The 20,456-nt window shown below is 64.0% G+C and overlaps 4 protein-coding genes across 7 annotated transcripts; 3 read left to right on the top strand and 1 right to left on the bottom strand.

Moving 5' to 3' along the window:
* The first annotated feature begins 1,306 nt into the window (after positions 1-1,306).
* On the top strand, positions 1,307-9,861 carry SEPTIN12 (septin 12). 4 transcript variants are annotated; one of them, XM_048962024.1, is made up of 11 exons: positions 1,307-1,484; positions 3,100-3,954; positions 7,484-7,657; positions 7,926-8,054; positions 8,180-8,261; positions 8,341-8,478; positions 8,561-8,678; positions 8,760-8,855; positions 8,930-9,026; positions 9,178-9,229; positions 9,345-9,861. In XM_048962024.1, exons 1-11 carry the CDS (start codon positions 1,430-1,432, stop codon positions 9,493-9,495), a joined length of 1,947 nt encoding a protein of 648 aa, XP_048817981.1. In that variant the 5' UTR covers positions 1,307-1,429; the 3' UTR covers positions 9,496-9,861. The 4 variants fall into 4 exon arrangements, with proteins under 4 accessions (XP_048817981.1, XP_048817983.1, XP_048817982.1 ...); XM_048962026.1 differs by lacking the exons at positions 1,307-1,484; positions 3,100-3,954 and adding an exon at positions 4,695-4,907 and having other exon boundaries at positions 9,345-9,853; XM_048962025.1 differs by lacking the exons at positions 1,307-1,484; positions 3,100-3,954 and adding an exon at positions 5,994-6,430 and having other exon boundaries at positions 9,345-9,851.
* A 25-nt stretch (positions 9,862-9,886) lies between these two features.
* LOC125700838 (myeloid-associated differentiation marker-like) lies at positions 9,887-11,136 on the top strand. The gene has a single exon (XM_048962057.1). The coding sequence runs from the start codon at positions 10,167-10,169 to the stop codon at positions 11,031-11,033; it is 867 nt and encodes a 288-aa protein (XP_048818014.1). The 5' UTR covers positions 9,887-10,166; the 3' UTR covers positions 11,034-11,136.
* A 1,769-nt stretch (positions 11,137-12,905) lies between these two features.
* Positions 12,906-17,594, top strand: LOC125700846 (cytoplasmic phosphatidylinositol transfer protein 1-like). The gene is made up of 10 exons (XM_048962066.1): positions 12,906-13,212; positions 14,075-14,154; positions 14,311-14,459; positions 15,261-15,349; positions 15,470-15,477; positions 15,563-15,634; positions 15,750-15,845; positions 15,924-16,079; positions 16,143-16,206; positions 16,781-17,594. The coding sequence occupies exons 2-10, from the start codon at positions 14,107-14,109 to the stop codon at positions 17,044-17,046; spliced, it is 948 nt and encodes a 315-aa protein (XP_048818023.1). The 5' UTR covers positions 12,906-13,212; positions 14,075-14,106; the 3' UTR covers positions 17,047-17,594.
* Positions 17,595-17,621: 27 nt separating this feature from the next.
* Positions 17,622-20,319, bottom strand: MSS51 (MSS51 mitochondrial translational activator). Its single transcript, XM_048962045.1, has 6 exons — positions 20,008-20,319; positions 19,647-19,802; positions 19,312-19,436; positions 18,564-19,127; positions 18,106-18,199; positions 17,622-18,008 (listed from the first exon to the last, which is right to left on the bottom strand). The coding sequence occupies exons 1-6, from the start codon at positions 20,184-20,186 to the stop codon at positions 17,798-17,800; spliced, it is 1,329 nt and encodes a 442-aa protein (XP_048818002.1). The 5' UTR covers positions 20,187-20,319; the 3' UTR covers positions 17,622-17,797.
* Positions 20,320-20,456: the final 137 nt, after the last annotated feature.

The raw sequence follows: 20,456 nt of genomic DNA, 5'->3' as shown, positions 1-20,456 counted from the left end.
GGGCTCCAAAATCCCCTCTGCGTTGCTGCAAACCGCTCCATCCTGCTCCCAGCTGCTGCTCCAGAATCTCCCTGAGCATCCCTAAAGGGCCCCAACAGCTCTGCAGGGTGCCAGGATTATTTTCTCTTCTGAAAAAAAAGTCCTTTAAAATCAGCTCGGCACTTTGGGGAGCCCCAAAACGCCCCGAGTGATTCCAACCCTGCGGATCCACTGAGCACCTGGGCTGCCCCAGGAACCTCCCCCCGCGTGGCCCCAAAAGCCAACAGCGCTCCAAGCAGCTCTCAAGCTCCTCCAAACTCTTCTGAAACTCCTTCAAGTGGCTGAAAACGCACCGAAAGAAATATCCTGCAGCAGCTCGAAAGCACTCCAAGCCTTCCTCTGAAGGGCCCTGCGAGGTCTCAAGTGCTCCCAAGCCCTCTGCGAGGCCCCAGAAATGCCTGCAGACCCTTCTGGGACCCCTCCTGCCAGGGATGCTGAATGCTATGGACCTTCTCCAGCGGCGCTGCAGAGATCTCTGCGTTCCAGTGCTCCCCGAATCCCCCTTGAGGTGGCTGTGGGGCCGTATCAGCAGCCCCCGGTGTTGGGTCCCAGCCCACCTCTGTGCCATTGGAGAGCCCCGAATGTCGTTCCTAAAGATGAACACGTTTACCCATCATAGGTTTATGGTTTTGCAGAACAGTCGTGGCTCCAAAACTCACTGAGGGCTGCAGGAATTGTCTTGGAACTCTCTGCTCCCTGCTCAGTGTGGCATTGGATCAGTTGGCTCGTCCCCGTGGGTGCTCCTGGATGCAGGACAAGGATGCTCTGGGACAAGGACAAGGACAAAGATGCTCCAGGATGCAGCACCATGGGAACCCAAACGCCCAGCAAACCCCAGCTCTAAACGCACAGCCTGAAATTCACACTTTTCTCCTCTTTTCCAAGCAGGGAATCACTGCGAGTACAGAAAGTCCTCACATCCCCCCCCTCCCACAGCCAACAGAGCCGGGTTGGGTGGGCGCTGGGAGCAACCCTTGGAGGGGGGGGGGAGGGGGATTGCAGGTCGGAGACCCCTTTGCTGCCCTCCGTGGGGCCGGGGAGGGGATTCCCAGCTCTGCCCTTGGCTTTCAGGGGGGGAAAGGGCCGCAGCATCGCGATGGGGCCGGAGAGGACGGGACCCCCCGGAACCAGCCGGCAATGCCGCGCCTGTGGGATGCGGGTGGGGGGGATCCGGCCGGGGCGGGATGCGGGCAGTACCTCCCCCCGCCGCCCCCGCCCCCTGCAGCCCTCCCCTCCTCCTCCCGCTCTTTCACCTCCTCCTCCTCCTCTCGCTCCTCTCCCGCACAACCCGGGGCAGCCGCCGCCGTCCCGGCCCGATCCGCTGCTCCGCTCCGGCTCCGCGCTGTTCTGCGGTTCCCATGCGGGGCGGCCCCGCGTCCACCCCCCGCCCATGGCCCGGCTCTCGGTGAAGGAGCACCTGGACGGGATCCTCAGCGACTTCGAAGGTGAGGTCGGGACCCCCCGCCCCGAGCCTCACCCGCAGCCGCTTTTCCCCGTGGGTGCGTGAAAGGCTCTCCCCGCGTGTATCTCCGCGTGTACGTACGTGTGTGAATGGTCTGGATGGTCCATGTGTGTCTCTGCACCGCCCCACGCGTGCATCCCGAGACCGAGCGTGGGCTTCTCCCACTCTGTGCAACCGAACGGGGCTGGGCAGCTTTGACGGGGGGGAGGGGGGATCCGGCAACAGCGAGACTTGGCTTTTTTGGGGGTGTGTGTTTGTCTTCCCCCCCCCTTTTTTATCTTCCTTTCAGCCCCAACTCCCCGCCCCCCCCCAATCCCCCCCTCCGCCGCTCGCCGGGGTCGGGAAGGGGCAGCTCGGGGAGGAGCGGGCGGAGAAATCCGACCTGGGGCGGCTGCTGCCCTCGGCGGGAGGAATGCAGCACCTACCGGGGGGGGCACGGGGTTCAGCGGTGGGAGAAACGCGAGGAAGGGGAGGGTGCAGAACCCCTTGTCTTTCTCCACCGCCCTCCCCGGCAGCCCCGGGCTGGAACATACCTGCCGGCCCAGAGCTGTTATTAGCATCACCCCCGCCCCGACCCCTGACCCCTGTGCCCAGCCCCGGGCACAGGGAGGTGACCTGGGGAGGGGACGGGGCACCGAGCCCCAGCTCGGCCTCTTTGCCCAGGGTCCCCATCATCCCCCAGGTCCCCATCATCCCCCGGGTCCCCATTACCCCTGGGTCCTTATCATCCCCTGTGCCCATCACTTCAGATCCCCATTTCTCCCTTATCCCCATCGCTCCCCGTGCCCGTTCCCATCACCCGCTGCTGACGGGGCCTCGTGCTGCACACACGGCAGAGCGGCGGGGGGGTGGGGGGGCTCCGTGGGAGCTTCAGCTCCCGGCGCTCTCCGTGGGGAGCCGGCACCAAACGGAGCCGCTGGGGCGGATCTGGCAGGAGCGCAGTTCCCAGGGGGGCCGCACTGCCGCTTCCTGCCTGTGGGAGGGGTTAATGGGGGTGGGGGGGTCCCTCCATGCAGACCCACCGCGGCGCTGCAGCCAGAGGAGAGCAGCTCCCAGAGTAGTGGAGTGCCCCGATGGTGCCCAAAGGGCTGCGAATGGACGGGGGGAGCACGAGGAGCGTTCAGCCCCAGGACACAGCACGGGTCCTGACCCCCCCGTATGCATCTGCCTGCTTGTGGTGGAGGCTCAGAACCCTCCTGGCAGGGGCACTACGGCTGTAGGGTGGGAGTGCCATCTGATGGCTGTGCCATCAGTAGGCTTCAGGGTTAACGCACCGGAATAAGGCAGGGATCCTGCGCCGAGCTGTGCTGAATGTGGGGGGAGAGCAGCAGCTTGGGCAGGGATCTGGTTACGTGGGGCCGGATCCCTTACAGGGGAATAAAGCGGGCACTGTGCGGTGCGGGGAGCCGGGAGCCACGGCACCAACCCACAGATAAGTGCTGGGGAACAAAGCCGAGGGGCCGGCAGCACCGATCTGGTTTCCCATCTGGGCTGGGCTCACAGACGGCCCTTTGGCACCCGGTGCACGGGGGGAGCCCCTAAAGTTGCAGTGCCATCGAGCCCCAGTGCTGCCCTCACACCTCTCCGTCTCTCCCCAGCCCTCAAGAAGTCGTTTGAGGCAGAGGATGCAGGTGATGCTCCCGGATCCCCCACTGTGTCCCCGCTGCCTGCGAGTGCCACCGAGAGCCACCGGGTGCTGCAGCCCGGCCCTGCACCACACAGCCCATTGCTGCGGGGTCAGCACCGTGCCGGCCGGGCTCCTGGCAGCATCACCTCCTTCCAGAGCCACACGGGGCCAGGCAGCGACGGTGAGAGCCTGCGCAGCTCCAGCTCCAGCCTGGAGAGCCCCGCGGCCCCCCAGCCTCCTGCAGCCTCCCTGGCTGCCGACTCCTGCTTGAAGAAAGTGCCATCGCACGGCTGCGTCTTCCCAGTGGAAGCAGAATGTTCCCTGCATGTGGCCGCCGGGCACAGCTCGCTGCCAGCACTGGACCTGCACATCGCCGAGGAGCCAGGAATCCCCCTGCCAGCCCCACACCCCACACAGCCATGGGGTGCCCACAGCCCCTCTGCCCTGCTCCACACCCACCTGCCTTCCTCCTCCTCCTCTTCAGGTGGTGAGATGGCCCCAGGGCTGCCCCGCACCCAGCTCAGGGTCAGTCTCAGTGCCAGCCCCCGCCTGGCTCGCCCGACCCCCCTGGCTGTCACTGCAGCCACCGGCCCTGGGGAAGGGCTGCTCCCCCCAGCTGCACCCTTCAAGCTGGTGTCACAGCCACAGACGGTGCAGGTGAGCTCCCAGCCTGCCTTCCTCGGCGGGGTGGTGCTGGGGCCAGGCACCCCATTGGCACTGAGGAACATCGGCAGCACCGGTCCCACCGTGGGGAGCTGCTTGGTGATGCCACGAGGGCTCGGCCAGGCTGCAGATGGATGCTGTGCCACGGTGACACTGGAGCACGGTAGGACTCGCTCCTCCCCTCTGTCCTTTCTCTGGGTGTGACATTGCCACCTCATGCCACCACTGCTGGTGCTGGGGACTGGTGGTGGTGGGGATGTGGTCACAGTAGTCAAAGCCTCTCAGAATCCCTGAGCCGTTGCTCCCATCTCCACGTTGTTCCCATGCTGGTTGCTGCTTTTATGATAGTGGAGACGTGTGATGGCCACGTGTTCCAGGTGCCACTTGAATGTGTGGCTGTTGGTGGCAGTGAGTGGCACCGTGCCCTGCTCAAGAGCCACCATGCAACCTGGCAGCGCCCCGTGTCCCCTCCATCCCCTTGCCCTGGGGAGCCCGGTCACAGCACGGGGCCACAAGGCACCAGGCTCAGCTGCATCCCCATCCATCCCCAGGGCACTGCCGTCCTCGGGGCCGGACGCCACGGTGGCCGCCTGTTTGTGTGCCTGGGGAGAGCTGTCTGTGTGCCTGGGGAGCACTGCTGTCTCTCTCAGGTGTCTCGCATGCCGCCGTCGCCGCGGCTTTAAGTACTGACGCGCGCAAAGGCATCCATCCCTCCATCCCTCCATCCATCCCTCCGCTCGGGGCTGCGTGAATCATGCGGCAGCAATGCCCGTGGCCGAGCCGGCCCGGCAGCGCCCGCGCTGGGGGACACGCTGGGGACAGTGGTTCGGGTGCTGGGGACGGGATGGGATGGGTCACGGAGTGGGCGTGAGCCGGAGGGCAGCGGGCGGGCGCCGGGACGGGGACGGTGCGCTCCCGGGCGCGCTCCTCTTTTCAGGAAGCGCCGAGCTTCCCTCCACGGCCGCCCCGTTTCACTTCCACCCAGCGCCCACGCAGCGCCCCGGGGTGAGGAGGAGGAGGAGGAGCGGAGGAGGGGCCGTGGGCTGCAGCCTCCTCCTGCCTGCACCCCAGGAGTTATTCGGCCGGTGAGCGGTGACCGGCTCGTGGTGCAGCGAGGTAGGGGTGGCCGAGGGCGCGGGGCGAAGGGCAGGGTGGGTGTGCAGGTCCCTTGGTGTGTGGCGTGGGGCTGCTCGCTGTCACTGCCGGATTTCAGTCCCCATTGACACGGCAGGGCCCTGCGCTCTCACTTCTGCTTCTGCTTGTGGCTATGCTTGCATCTCTGGTCATGGGGACAACCGTTGCTGCTGTCCCTTCGGGTTGTGCGTGGCACCGCCACTGCGGCATGGCCACTGCAGGCTCTTCCATGGGCTGGGGACCCGCACCCCATTGCCCTCCATCTGTGCAATGGAGCTTCTGGGTCACGGGGCTGCAGTCCCGGCGATGCGCGCTCCTTTCCCATCCCCTCCTGCCCACCTCCACCCCCTCAGCTTATTACAGACTTCCCGGCCAACATGCCGATTAACGCCGCATCAGTAATTAAACCATGCTGGGAGACCACGAACCCGGGTTTACCCGTCCCAGCCTGGAAAATAAACCCTTCTCAATTAGCCCGGAACAGGTCTGTCTGCAGGGAGCCATTATCCGGGGCCACATGAAGGGATAATGTTTGTGTCTGCTTGGCTTTGCCATCGGCACGGCTCGGCACAGCGCAGCACAGGGTGGGAGGTGACGGCCGTGCTGGGAGCCTGGTGTGGGTGCCAACCTGGGAGGACGTGGGAGGACGTGGGCACCTTGCAACCCAGCGGTGAGGAGGCGTGAGGGGCAGGTAGGGGGTCTGCTGCTTGGGGTGGGTTTGGGGAGCAGAGGATGAAAGGGGATGTGCAGGGCTGTGCTGTGAGCAGGTAGCACTCTGTGGTGGCTGCGGGGGGGACAGTGGGGTGATGCAGCAGTAGCTCTGTTACTCGGTTCCGGATCTGTCGTGGTGACCGTGATGCTGCGGTGGGTGCATGGGGGGTTGGGTGCTGTGCTGAGTGGTGGGCAGGACAGGATAGGGCCCTGCAGGCAGCGCCCTGCCACCACCACCCCCCCTCCACCCACCCTCCCCCAGCCGAGTGGGTGTCACTGCTGTCACCAGGAAGTCCTGGTGTTTTGACATTTCCGAGGAAAGCCCCAGCTGAGTGGGAGGGTGCTGTGGGCGGCCGGAGCCCGGCTCGTGCTGGGCTGTGTCAGGTTTGGAGGGGAACATCTTCCCCCTGGGAGCACCCTGGGGTGGTGTCACCAGGGCATCCCATCCCGGCTGCTGCTGTCCCCAGCTCTAGTTGTTGTCTGGCACCCACAAGTGGGCAAGGGGTGCCCGGGCCCCCTCTCTGAGATGCCATTTCTGCACGTCTGCTCCATCCACCTCCCAGCATCTTCAGGCCAGGTGCTGCATGTCCCTCTTCTCCAGGCCACATGGCACATGGCTGTGCCGGCAAGCTGCCGCCCGAGCCTTACTGGTGCCAAGAAATGGGCTGGCACATATGTGCCATGCAGGGAGGCTGCAGCGTGGGCCGGGGGACGCAGGCGCCGTGGGGCACTGCGGCATCGGGGTGGGCAGTGCTGGGCGTAGGGGTCCCCGGTGCCTGAACACCCAATGCCAGGTGGGTGACAGCGCGTGCTCCCCTTGCCCTTTGGAGACCTGGAGTTGTGCAGCCGGGACACCCATGCGATGGGTGCTGGGGTGATGGGGGGATGCTTGGAGGAAAGGGTGTCACTGTGCTGAGGTTCCCATTGCCGCTGGCGGGGCTTGGGGCTGAGCGTAGAATGGGCAAACTCAGTGCATGGGTGGGAGAGGAGGGGAGGCGGGGAGGCTGGGTTATTGCCATGCTGGGCATGTGCGGGAGCAGCCAGGCTGCAGCCTGTATTTGAGCCCGGTAGGGTTGGGACCAGGTTGCAGTGCTGCGGTGACAGGGACCGGGGACAGCCTCATCCTTAGGAGGCTGTGTGGGAGTGGGGACAGCGCATCATCACGGAGGTAGGACCCAAACAATGGCTGTGCCAGGAGGGAAGGAGGAGGGGGAGGAGGAGGGGAACAGACAGCTCTGGGGGCCGTCAGCCACCACACAAAGGCTGGGGCGGGGGTCTCGGCTGCATGCCTTGTGGTTGCCAGGCTGCTAGTCACCCGGTGGCCTTGCGATGGCACCGCTACTGTCACCCACTGTCACCTCCTCGGGGCCAGCTGTGTGTCAGCACCAGCACCACAGTGCTGCCACAGTGCCGGGAGCGATGTGGAGTGACACATCGTGTGCCATGCCCAGAGCCCCCTGTGTGCACCAAGGCTGTGAGGCGAGGTGTTCACCGGGGAGGCGGTGCTGGTGGCCGTGCTGGTGACACCACCGCTTGTGGAGCTGCGGGGGGGCACGATGGAGGGCACAGGTGGCTGTGGGCACCAGGATGTTGGCAGAGCCCCAGTGATGCCACTAAGGGACAGCCTCGTCCCCATGGTGCCAGGAGGTGGCATGCCCCGTTGCCGTGCTTCACCTCGCCGGCTGCCAGGAATGCGCCGGGGCTGTGTGCCCACTGGCGTGGCTGCTGCTGGGGCAACGGCAGCAGGGTGAGCAGCACCGAAGGCATCCGGCTGTCCTCCTGGGAATGGTAGTGTGCTGGGTGCTGGTTTTGGGGTGTCCTGCTGACACTGTGTTCACCCTGCACAGGGAGCAGCCTGGAGCCCCAGGAGCGCAGCATGGAGGCAGCGGCCGTGCCCCAAGAGTTGCCCCCTGACCGTGGGGTGCATGAGCTGTTTGGGTATGTGGGGATCGAGGCCGTGCTCGAGCAGATGAAGGTGAAGACCATGAAGATGGGCTTTGAATTCAACATCATGGTTGTCGGTGAGCGCCTGCAGGGTTTGGCTGCTGGGAATCTGATGCCACCGTGTGGGCAGAGAGTTGGGGAACTCAGGCTTTGGGGAGACTGAAGCAACAAGAGACTGAAGAAGGATGGGTCTCATAGTGCAGTGGCGTGGCTGTGCTCCCTGCACACCAGGAGTTGGGCGTCCTATCTTTGTCCTGCAGGATTGGGGTGCTTCCAAGCAGAGCTATGGTGGGGGGTTATAAATGCATGGGAGGGGACAACGTGGAGCCGTTCATGTCCTCACAGGGCAGAGCGGGCTGGGGAAGTCCACCATGGTGAACACCCTCTTCAAGTCCAAGGTGAGCCGCAAAGCCTCACAGCCTGGCCAGGAGGAGCGCATCCCAAAGACGGTGCAGCTGCAATCAGTCACCCATGGTAAGGTCACCAATGTGTCCACAAAGCCATGGGAGAGGGAGGGGATGGGGGGCGAGTGAGATGGCAGGGACCCCCACCTCGGTCTCCTGCTTCTGCTTAATGCACGGATCCCGCTGATCCCACAGTCATCGAGGAGAAGGGTGTGAAGATGAAGCTGACGGTGACAGACACGCCGGGATTTGGGGACCAGATCAACAACGACAACTGGTAGGAAACGGCCACTGTGGTGGCATTTGGGAGAGGCTAAACCCCAACGGGGCTGCTCTGATCCATCCCCTGTCCCCAGCTGGGAGCCCATCATCAAGTACATCAACGAGCAGTACGAGCGGTACCTGCGCGAGGAGATCCTCATCACCCGCAAGAGGAAGATCCCGGACAGCCGGGTGCACGGCTGCGTGTATTTCATCCCCCCCACGGGGCACTGGTGAGCGCCACGGCAGTGACCCCGCACCCATGGGTGCTGCCAAGGGGTGGCAAGGTGACAGCTGTCCCCCCCCCTCAACCAGGCTGCGTCCCCTCGACCTGGAATTCATGCGGAGGCTGAGCAAGATCGTCAACGTGGTGCCGGTGATTGCCAAGGCTGACACGCTCACTCTGGAGGAGCGGGAGGAGTTCAAGCAGCGGGTGAGGGGAGGCACAGGGGGCTCCTGGCCCTCCTGCCCCCCTGCTGTTGTCCGGCAGCCCCTTACACCCCGTGTCCTGCAGATCCAACGGGACCTGAAGGCCCACGCCATCAGCGTGTACCCGCAGGAGGATTTCGATGAGGACCCAGATGACCGGTTGCTCAATGATAGGATCCGGGTGAGTGTTGGGAGGCTGGCGCAGGGGGGAGCGTGGGGGCACCCTGGGGTGACCTTGTTCCCTGGATCCCAAAGGAGAAGATCCCATTCGCCGTGGTGGGGGCGGACCAGGAGCACCAGGTGAACGGCAAACGGGTGCTGGGCCGCAAGACCAAGTGGGGCATCATCGAAGGTAAGGGCAGCTCACAGCGTCCCCAAGGAACGGGACCAGGCTGCCACCAGGGCACCTCGCGGGGAGCAGCGCCCAGAGGTGCACCCCTGCATGGTGGGTGCTGTCCCCACGGCACAGAGCCGACCCCACAGCTCTCTGCCTTGCCTTGCAGTGGAGAACCCGGCACACTGTGAGTTCCCCATGCTGCGGGACCTGCTCATCCGGTGAGCCGGGGTTGGGGTCACACCACAGAGCACCCCGGGCTGGGCAGCTGGCTCTGGGCGCCCCGAAGCTGCAAGGGGTGCATGAGAGTAACACGATGCCTTGCTCCCCGGGCAGGTCCCACCTGCAGGACCTCAAGGACATCACCCACAACGTGCATTACGAGAGCTACCGCGTGCGGCGGCTGAACGAGAGCAACCGGCTGGCGCCAAGCTCCAACAACGGGCTGCCAGGCAGGGATGAGGACGGGGATGAGAGCAACCTCTGAGCCCTGGGGCCCAACCCCATGGCAGCACCCGGCCCCCATCCCACAGTGACTGTGCACCTCAGCTTGCAGCCGCCCCAGCCCACGAGGACAAACAGAGGGGGCTCCCCGGGTGTCCCCGAGCTCTGCTGAGACGCCCGGAGCCCGCTCAACATTAAAGGTGAAAACAGAACCTTCAGCATCCGCCGTCCCGCAGTGCCACCCTCTGTGCTGACAGCCCCATAGGTGGCAGCAGGACTCCCTGCCACCGCCCCGCTGGCGCCCGGACTTTGAGCCGCTTATCGGCTGCGGCCGCACCAGGAGGTGGCACCCAGGGGTGCGGAGCTACACCCAACCGCTCCCTGATGGGCATGTCCTGATGGGTGGTGGGGGAAGGGGGGGGGTGCCAGGTTAAGGGGGGAGTCGTTCCTGACCCCAACCCCTCGCTCACACATGGCACGGCGTGGGGTCTGCTGGGAGCTGTTGGGGAGCTCAGGAGGCTGCGTTTTGCCCCCGCCCCAGGGCAGGGCACGGGCTGGCTGCCAGCACGCTGCCCCCCCGGCTCGATCTGCAAGGCTCAGCCCCATGTTAATGATCCACCCACAGCTGGCTGCGCCGTGCTGGTGGCAGCAGTGGGGCCGGGGGGCCCGGTGCCCCACCCTGAGTCCCGGCAGCCCTACAGGCACGACGCAGCCATGGCGGTGGTGTCGGTGAACTGGACGGCCGTCACCTCCTGGGTGGGCATCGCACGGCTTTTCGCCGTCCTGCTGTCCTGCCTCTCCTTCAGCCTGGTGGCCTCCACCGGTAACTTCAGAGGGCCCTACGGGACGTGGTGCATGTTCACCTGGTGCTTCTGCTTCGCCGTCACGCTGTTGGTGCTGCTGCTGGAGCTGCTGGAGCTGCCTCCCAAGCTGCCCGTCTCCTGGGACGACCTGACGGCCGCCTTCGCCATGCTGGCGGCCCTGATGGTGTTCACCAGCTCCGTGGTGTTCCCATCCGCCTTCATCTCCAGCCCCTGTACGGGTGCCCGCTGCGCACGCCAGGCGGCCGCCACCGCCATGTCCTGCCTTTGCTTCCTGGCCTACGCCCTTGAGGTGGGGCTCACCCGCGCCCGCCCGGGGGACATCAGCAGTTTCCTCTCCACCGTGCCCGGCTTGCTGAAGGTGTTCGAGGCTTACGTCGCCTGCCTCATCTTCTCCCTGCTGGATTACTACAGCTCTTACGCCGGCTTGCAGTGGTGTGTGGCCGTCTACTCCATCTGCTTCATCATCACGCTCCTCATCATCCTCTTAACCATCGGCCGCTGCCTCAGCTACATGCCCTGCCCACTGGAGAAGGTGCTGGTGGCCTACAATGCTCTGGCCCTGCTGATGTACCTCACTGCTGTCATCATATGGCCGCTGTACAGCTTCAACGGCCGCAGCCGGCCCAATCCCTGCAATACGAACTGCTGGTGGAACAAGAGCCTCGGCGTCACCTTCCTCACCATCTTCAACTTCCTCGCCTATCTCGTGGACCTCGTCTACTCCACCAGGATGGTCTTCATCAGGGCCCCTTCCTAAGGGATGGGGGGTGATGGGATGCAGTGCCGCGTGGGGCCAGGGGATGCAGAGCTGAGGAAGAGGCTGATGCCTCGGAAAGCTCCATCCCCCCAGTCGTATGGGGTGCTGGGTGCTCTGGGGGCTGGGGGGGGGGCTTTGGGATTAAATTGGGTCGTTTTTTGCTTTTTTCTGCCTCTCTGCTTTCTTCCCCTTTGGCTGTGGGTGGGAGCGCTGCCCCACAGCAGCCCTGAGCGGCTGGGCAGGGTCAGGGAGGCACCGGGTTCCCCCTCTCTCCCACTCACTGCAGGTCAGCGGGGCACAATCAGGAAAAACCCAAGCTGGCTGCCTTTACTTGGCACCTGCACGGGGTCCTGTGGAACGGGTTTGGGAGGAATGCAGCTGCTGGGGGGGCCAGATCCCCGAGCACTGACTGTGCTGTCACCGGGGTGGGAGCCCCATTGCTCAGGGCACGCTGGCTGCATGGCCATGCATGCGTTACTCCGTGGCGGTGGAACCAGGACGTTCCCTGCCTGGGGACACACACAGTGCCACCCATGTCCCTGTGGTCCCTCTGGGTGTGGCACAGCATGGTGGCACTCCAGGAAGAAGGATGCAGAGCAGGGAGGTGCCCAGCAGGGAGGGCACCCTCCACTGCGCTCCCAGATGTGTGCTGGGCACCCAGGGTATCCCCACTCTGTCCCCAAGCCGTGCTGTGCCCCTACATTCTGCATCCCCAGGCTCTGCACTGCTGTCAGCGCCCATTCGCAGGCTGTGCTCCACCTGCTCCTTCCCCAGTGCCACCACCATCGCTCCAGCACCTTGTCCACATCACCTCCCATCCCACGGCCATGTCCTCTTGTGGGGACAGCACTGCTTGACCTTCCCCCCCTCCTCCCAGCAGGGCCATGCTGGGCCACTGGAGCCACTCACAGCCTCCCAAGGCAGAAATTTTTTGAGCAAATAAAGGAAAAGCCACACACCCCAGCTCAGCCCTGCCCAGCACTGAGCAGAGCTATTTTTAGGGCTGGAGTTGATTGAAATTCATGGAGGAAAGGCACGGCAGCACGTGGCAGCTGTGCTGGTGAGGAGCTGCAGTGCTTTGTGGTGGTGGCACATCAGCTACGGTGAGGCTGGAGTGCAGGTAGGGGCTGGGCTGGGGGGTGGGCACTGGGAGGCACTGGGGATGTGGCATAGCACAGGGCATGTGGTGCTACCAGGACCTGCTGAGCCCTCGTGGGCGCACAGAGCACTGGCAGCAGATGATGTTGGGTTGGAGCTTACCAGTGTTCTGCTGTGCTGTGCTATGGGGAGCCCCAGTGCCATTCTGTGGGGAGCACCAATGCCATGCTCTGTGGAGGACTGATGCTATGCTATGGGTTGACCTGGTGCCATGCCATGAGGAGCACTGGTGTCACACTATGGGGAGAACCAATGTGATGCTATGGGGAGCCCCACTGCTATAGGGAGGGCTGGTGCCGTGCTATGGAATGAACTGGTGCTGTGCTGTGGGGAACACCAACGCCATTCCATGAGGAGCACTGGTGTCATGCTATGGGGAGCACCAGTGCCATGCTATGGGGAGGACTGATACCATGATATGGGATGAATTGGTGCCATGTAATGGGGAGTACCAATGCTGTGCCACGAGGAGCCCCAGTGCCATGCTATGGGGAGCCCCGTTGCCATTCTATGGGGAGGACTGCTGCCATGTAACGGGAAGCACCAGTGCCATTCCATGAGGAGCACTGGTTTCATGCCATGGGGAGCCCTAGTGCCATTCTATGGGTAGGACTGGTGTCATGCTGTGGGATAAACTGGTGCTATGGTATGAGGAGAACTGGCATCATTCTGTGCCATACTACGGGGAGTCCCTGTGCCACGCTGTGCCACGCTATGGGGAGCACTGGTGCCATACCACGGGGTGAACTGGTGCCATAGTATGGGGAGCATTAATGCCACACTATAGGGAGCCCCAGTGCCGCGCTATAGGGCACACCGGTGCCGTGCTGCGCCGTGCTATGGAGCTTCCCGGTGCCAGTGCAGTGGCGGAGCGGTGCCGGTGCGCGGCGGATTCCTCCCCCTAGGGGTCGGTGTGCGCCGGAACGGCGGTGCGGGAGGCGGCAGCTCCTGCGCACGGCCCGGGGCGGCCGGGACACGGCGGGGAGCCGGGCAGCGGGGAACGGAACCGGCGAGGACCCGGGTGAGTGCGGCGGGGCCGGGGCGGGGACCCCCACTCACAGCCCCGAAGGTGGCGGGCGCTGCCCGGGAGATGCGAGGGGCGGGTGGCGGGGAAGGGCGATGGAGCCTCCGGACCCTCTGTCCCGGTGAGCGGCGGGAGGCGGCGCGGTGGTCCCCGGACTGTCCCGCTGTCACCCGGCTGTGCCACACGCCACGGCCACCTCTGTCGCTGTCGCTGTGTCAGCCCGCGCGGATGAGGGGCGGCTTCTTCCCCATCAGCTGGAAGCCCCCGGGATGTCCCTGTGTTCCCCGGTGTCCCCGGCCGGACCAGTCGCGCCCGGGCAACCCCATCCGCCTCCCCCGGAGGGGCAGGTCTGAGTCAGCTCGGGGTCACTGCGTGAGGCTGTGTCCTCACCGTGTCCCCGCCGTGTTCCCTGCGGATGGAGTACTCCATGGAGCTGGGGGGAGCGGGACAGCCCGGCAGTGCCCCACCCGGGACCAGTGTCACCCCGGAAAGGGACCCAACGGAACCCCGACCTCGTGGGGACACGGCACGGGTGGAGCAGAACTGGCGTGTTCGGGGTCTGTCTCCACGGGCACCAGCAAGTGTGATGCCACCCATCACTGGATGGGAACGCAGCACCCCCATGGGTGGTGCTGTTTGGGGGTGTGCTCCAAGACAGCTGCACCAGCGTCTGCACGGCAAGGAAGGGGTTAAGGCACGCTGCGAGGTATCGGGGTGTCCCCAACCAGGGGTACACCCGGGCAGCTCCTCGTACCGGTGACCTCACGGCATTGCCATAGCAACGCCGCATGAAATCACCGGCGCCAACGTGAGCATCCAGCCCGGCACCCCGCTGTCACCACGCACCGTGTCCCCCCAGGATGAGCTGTGCCCACGTGTGACCCCGCCACCATGCTGGTCAAGGAGTACCGCATCTGCATGCCACTCACCACCGAGGAGGTGAGCAGTGGGGGTCCCGTGCCACCCTCTGGGGGTGAGCACCGAGCTTTTGGGTACAGAATTCTCACTTCTGGGTGCGAGCCTGGGACCCCCTGGCACACCTCATCCCCGTGCCTGGTGCCTTTGGGGCTCAGCGTCCCCTCTCGTCCACTGCAGTACCGCGTGGGGCAGCTGTACACCATCAGCAAGCACAGCCACCAGGAGAGTGAGAAGGGTGAGGGCGTGGAGGTGGTGCGGAACGAACCCCACGAGGACCCCGTGCACGGCCCTGGGCAGTTCACTGAGAAGCGTGTCCACCTCTCCAGGTGAGGCGTACAGCCTGGGGAGGGATGGGGGTCCCAACCTGCCCGAACGCTGGGAAACATTGCTGTGCTGTGACCTCATCGTGCATGCCCCCATCCCTGCTCCCCAGATCTGCAGGGGATAGCATCACCCAGGCTGCAGCCACCTCTGGAGAGATGCACCCAACTTTGGGGGCTGCAGGGATGCGCTCATCTCCTGCAGAAGCTCCATCTTCCAGGGGCTGCACCCATCTCTGGGGTGTGCATCCATCTCCTAAGGACGGCACTGTCTCCCAGTGCAGGGCTCAGCGGGGATCCAGGGGTGTCCCCATGTCCCTGCATTCAGCCCCAGGTGCCACGGGGTGGCTGCTGGCACACTGTGCTGCTGTCCCCGTGTCCCCGCCGCCAGCTGCGGCGTGTGGCCAAGAGCACTCCGGCTGCTCCCCCAGTAGGGAGCCACTGGCGTTAGACAGGATATTTTTAGCCACGGCACTCACGATTCTCCTCTCTGGGATGTTATTTATAACACCAGAAAATTAATCAAAAAAAAACACCACCCGGCTCCCCGCTGCTGGGAGGGAGGCAGCCCACACCGTGAGAGCCCAGGGTGGGGACTGGAGCATCGTGAGCACCGGGCTGTGGGGAGATGGAGTGGGCCTGGGGCAGGGATGGGGGTTCTGGGGCGATGGGACTCCTGGAGAAGGGATGAGGGGTCCAGGAGCTGTGCTTGGCGGGGTGGGGGTGGATGGCATTGGGCTGTGCTGTGCTCCTGGGCTGCACCCTGCCCTGCTGGCAGCACCGACCCTGTGCTGCCTTCCCCCACAGCAAGCTGCCCAGCTGGGCACGGGCGGTGACTCCCCGCATCTTCTACATCACGGAGAAGGCCTGGAACTACTACCCCTACACCATCACTGGTGAGTCCTGTTGTGAGGACGGGGCACTCGACACAGCCTGGCACCGCAGGGTCCTGGCACAAACTCACTTCTCTTTTTCTCCCCCCTCAATGCTGCTCTGTGCTGCCGGTGTCCCTGCAGAGTACACGGTAAGGGATTGGCATGGGGAGACCTGGTCCCTTTCCTCTGGGGTGGGTGTCCTCAGGGTGCAGCTCCTGGCTGCTCTCCCCACAGTGCTCCTTCCTGCCCAAGTTCTCCATCTACATTGAGACCAAGTACGAGGACAACTGCGGGGATAGCGAGAACGTGAGTGGCACTGCCCATGTCCCTCGAGTGTCCTTTCCTGAGACCCGGCAAACTCATTGCGGGGAACTCGTGTGGTTGCTGCCATCCCCTCTCACCCCCCCCGTCCCCATCCCAGATCTTCCACAGCGATAAAATCCTGGGTGACCACGAGGTCTCCTTCCTGGACATCGCCTTTGATGAGATCCCCGAGCGCTACTACCGCAGCCTGGAGGTAAGGGGGTTCTGGGGGTGCCCTGCTTGGGGTCCCCCCGCCCCCTGCCCGGCTCACAGCCCCGCTCTGTGCCCTTAGGACCCCCGGTTCTTCAGCTCAGCCAAGACGGGCCGGGGGCCGCTGCGGGAGGGCTGGCGCCAGCACACCAAACCCATCATGTGTTCCTACAAGCTGGTGACCGTCAAGTTCGAGGTGTGGGGGCTGCAGACGCGGGTGGAACAGTTTGTGCACAAGGTGAGGGGGTGAGGGCACGGTGGGGGTCACACAGGCATGGGGTACTGAGGGCCGCTGTCACAGGTGATCCGGGACATCCTGCTGATAGGGCACCGGCAAGCCTTCACCTGGGTGGACGAGTGGTGCGGTGAGTCCCTGCCATTCCCCAAAGCCACCCACCCCACTGGTGTCCCATACCCCCATGCCCCTGTTCCAGCTCACTGCCTGCTTCCCTGCACGCCTGGGACCGCGCTGGGCAAGGCTTGGCCAAAGCAGCACTGTGGCCAGACAATCCAAAACAGCCACCATTGGGGTCACCACTGGGGCCAGAACAGCTCTCTGCCTTCCAGACAGGTTCCTGGGAAGGTTTGTGCCTTCAATGCGTGCCTGCAAGTGGCCACAGCCCAAAGCTAGGGAGCCAATACCCCTATTCCTCTGCCTGTACATACACCTTGGCACACACCAGTGGTCCCCATGCACATGGAGTGCCCCTGTATCCCCTACATGGCTCAGCATCCCCTGCCTGCACTATCTGCCTTTTTGTCCCCTCCCCATGGAATCCTGCTGCCACCCTCCTATTCCTGCCTGCCCCTCTGCCCCAGCCATTGTCACCTCCCCTGTGTGCAGCTCAGCAGGGACGCCATACCCAGGGCTGGCACCTCGAGGGACTGGGGGACGCTGGGGTTGCCAGAGGTGGCTGTGATCCCGCGTGTGCTCGGCAGGCATGACGATGGAGGAGGTGCGGCGGTACGAGAGAGAGACGCAGGAGGCCACCAACGAGATCATCGGCCTGGTGGCCCCCACCATTTCGGTCAGCGAGGTGGGGCAGCCCACAGCCACTCACTCGGCCCCCGCCAGTGCCCCCTCCACCCCTCTCGGCGACGACGCCCCCGACTTCCTCGCCCCCCCCAAAGCTCGGCCCCGCAAGAAGTCAGCGCCGGAGACCCTGACGCTGCCTGCGCTGCGGGAACGTGCCAGCGCAGAGTGATGCCGCACCGCGCTGCTGCACCTTGCCACCTCCCCAGCCAGACTGTCCTCTGCTCCGTGCCAGCCCTGCCACCCGCCTCATCCCCTCCGACAGCTGCTGACCCCAAAGGGGGGACCTGCCATCAGGGCACGTGGGAGCCTTGTGGGGTTGTCGGTACCCCTGAGCCGCTGTGGGAGCCCAGGTGGGACACTGTCACCATTGCCGTGCTGGACCTGCTGGCTGACTGGGAGGGGACACTTGCAGCAGCATCAGGCCATGGTGGCATCCTGGCACCTGGTGCAGCCCCTTGAGCCTGAGTACTGCGGCGCTTGGGGAGTGATGCTCGAGCAGCACCCTGCAAGGTAGGCACTGGGCACAGGAGGGTGGGCATGGGAGCGACGGTGACAGCCCAGTGCCACCTCCTGGGGTTCCCTGTGGGATGCCAGGGACAACCCCAGGCCCTGCAGCTGAGAGCTGTGTCAGTGCCAGGGGTGCCAGGGCATGTTCAGACCTGTGTTTTCTTTGGGAAAACATTGGCCTTTTCAGAAATAAAGCTGGAGACATGGTGACTGGCTCCTGGTGGTGGTTTATTGGGCCCTGCAGTGCAGAGCTGTGCTTGTGCTGTCCACCCACATGGCACACACTGGACACTTCAGCTGGGCTGGGAAAGGCAGCAGTGAGATTGGGGTTTGTGGGGCAGGACAGAGAGGACTGAGCTGGGTCAGTTCACCAATACCTGCAGCTGCACGGATAGAAACAGCTCCCATCCCTGCTAGTCATCATCACTATCACCATCCAGCTCCCTGAGAGAGGTGGCTGGCCCCAGCAGGGTGATATAGTGAGAGCTGCAGTACACAGGTGCCTTGTTGGGGCTGGAATAGACCTGCTCGGGCCGCAGTGAGGCAAAGGGGTTGGCAGCATAACCTGTGACGCACGTCTCCAGCTCCACCAGGATCTGCAGTGAGGACTTCAGCTCCTGCTCACTGCCAGGAGAGAAAAAGAGGACTCTTGACAGCTCAGCTGGGGTGTTCTCCATAGGGACATCCCTGCAACCAGTTGGGGGCACGCTGAGAGACTCACCTGTAGACAGTGAAGAGAGTAGGCAGGCAGTAGTCCCGCAGAAGCAGCAGCGTGGGCAGCCAGCCTGCCATGAGGTCGTGGCAGGCATGGAAACCTGCAGGGATGCAACCAGTGAGTTGGGCACACAGCTGGTACTCCTCACCCCACAGAGCCCAGCTGGCACAGCATGAAGCATGGTCTCTGTGTCACAGACCCCATCTTGCTGCAGTCGGAAGGACTGAGCACCCTTAGCAAGGAAAGGTCCTGTTCCCTGCCAGGCTCCAGGTCCTGGGCTGAGCCACAGAACTGAGATGCAGAGCCCAAACACAGGGACCCCTCTGGGTGCTGCTGGTGTCTGAACCTCAGAGTGTCACCCACTGTGAGTGGTGGCCCATCGTGGCTCAGTGCGCAGCCATGGCAAGCCTTGGGCACCTCCTGAAGTCCTCAGCAGCCTCAGGCTCTGCACCCTGGGCACTCACCTGGGTGGAAGCCCACCACCAGGTCAGGGCGGGCCGCCAGCTTGGTCTCCACTTGGTCTTCCCAGAAGTCGTGGTACAGACCCTTGTAGCTGCTGAGATAGATCCTTCCCGGGGGTCCCGACGTGGCCAAGGGGGGCCTCATGATGGGCCCATCTACCACATCAACCCCCACCATCACCACCTCCATGCCCTGCTGGCCCGGGAACATCCGTGCCAGCTCATCATAGTCTGTCACCCGGGTGTTGAGGGTCTCAACGTGGGATGCCCCCACCACGTGAATGGTGAGAGGCTTGGCAAGGGGATCGATGCCAAACAGACGCAGCCCCAGGCCGATGGTGAGTGGCCGTGAGTGGAAGTCAGTGACGAGACGCCGGACAGACTCACGCAGCTCTCCATCCTCTGGTCGTGGCTTGCCTGCGTTGGCCCAGAGGAGGCTCATGTAGCGCCCAGCCAGGACAGCGTCCAGCTTCTCCTCCAGATGCTCCTGCATGGAGAACCAGTCCTCCCAGCCTGCCACATCCCCAGCGGGTTTTGTCCAGGTCTCCGTGGGGAAGGGAATGTCACCTGGGGGCAGAAAAGTGGCATCTCAGTGGTGGTCCTGCAGGACAAGGCTGTCTGTCCCCACCGTGGCTGCAGGATATAGTGGCAGAGCCAGCTTGGGGTGACTAAAGCAAGGAGGAGGGACCTCACACGCCCAGGGGTAGGCTGTGGGGAACGCATGGAGTGGGAGCAGCATCCCCTGACCCACCTGTGAAGATGAGCCACTCCACCAGCCGGTCCAAGGCCACCAGTTTCAGCTTCTTGCAGAACTTTTTGTGCACAGGCCAGTTGGCACGCTGGCATGCCACGCTGCAGTAGTACACGTTTTGACATCTGGGAGGAGAGAGGCAGCATGCCCAGCTTTGGGGGTGGCCTGGATCACACCCACTGAGCCACCCTGTAATGGCTGCATTGCCATTGGGGGCAAGTGAGCCTGCAATGGGTCTGGCACCCCCAGCCTCAACCCTGGTCCCTGGGATAAGCTTGCCCTTTTGGGAGCCAGGGGACATCCAGCCCCACACTATTGCACTGCTTCTTCCATACCTCTTGCATCGCCGGAGACTTTTGGGATCAGGGAGGGCATCAGGGAGCTTCTTGCACTCGGCGCAGAACTTGAAGGTGTCCTCCATCTTCTGGAACATGTCAAAGTAAGTCCGGATGCCAAAGTCACTGCCCTTCTTCCTTCCATCCATGGCAGACCTGAAGGAAGCCCAGACACATCAGGAGGTGAGCAGGACTGTCCCGTCTCAGCCAGGCGGGAGTTCTCCCTCTAAGCCTGCAGGATTTCAGGCTGGCTGGGGACAAGGAGCCCTGTGTGTCACTTTGCTCTGAGGGGAGCTGGGGCTGGGGGGGGGACACAGGGGGTGTGATACCCACACAGCCCACCCTGGCTGCTCCCACTCACTTGTAGTCCTCGTAGCTCTTCATGTTGAGCTTCTGCAGGATGACGTGGGACAGCCCCGGCACATTGCTGTCCATGGCCTGGAAGCCCAGAGAGTCCATGTCAGGAGCCCTCGCCGCTGCCGGCTCCTTTGCAGACTTCTTGGAGGCTTTGCGGGCTGCACCTCGGCCCCGCTGGGCCATGCTGCTGCAGCACACGGGGCTCTGGGATTGTTCAGCTCCCCAAGGAGACCCTGCGGGTGTCCCAGCGCCCGTCCCTGGAAGCAGGGTGCTGACTGGGGCGGACACACAAACGTCCTGCTCCTGCCAAGGGAGGGCTGAGCTCAAATGTCAGCCCCAAGAAGGCCAGGCTTCCCTGCGGGCATCTGATAGCAAAGCTATTCTGGTCAGCGCCTCCCAGGGAAGGGGGCCAACCCCCATGGGGAGGGATGTGGGAAAGCAGCAGGGTGATGG

Source organism: Lagopus muta, chromosome 15 (genome assembly GCF_023343835.1).
Source record: "Lagopus muta isolate bLagMut1 chromosome 15, bLagMut1 primary, whole genome shotgun sequence".
Classification (NCBI taxonomy): domain Eukaryota; kingdom Metazoa; phylum Chordata; class Aves; order Galliformes; family Phasianidae; genus Lagopus; species Lagopus muta.
This window is presented reverse-complemented; position numbering and strand designations above follow the sequence as displayed.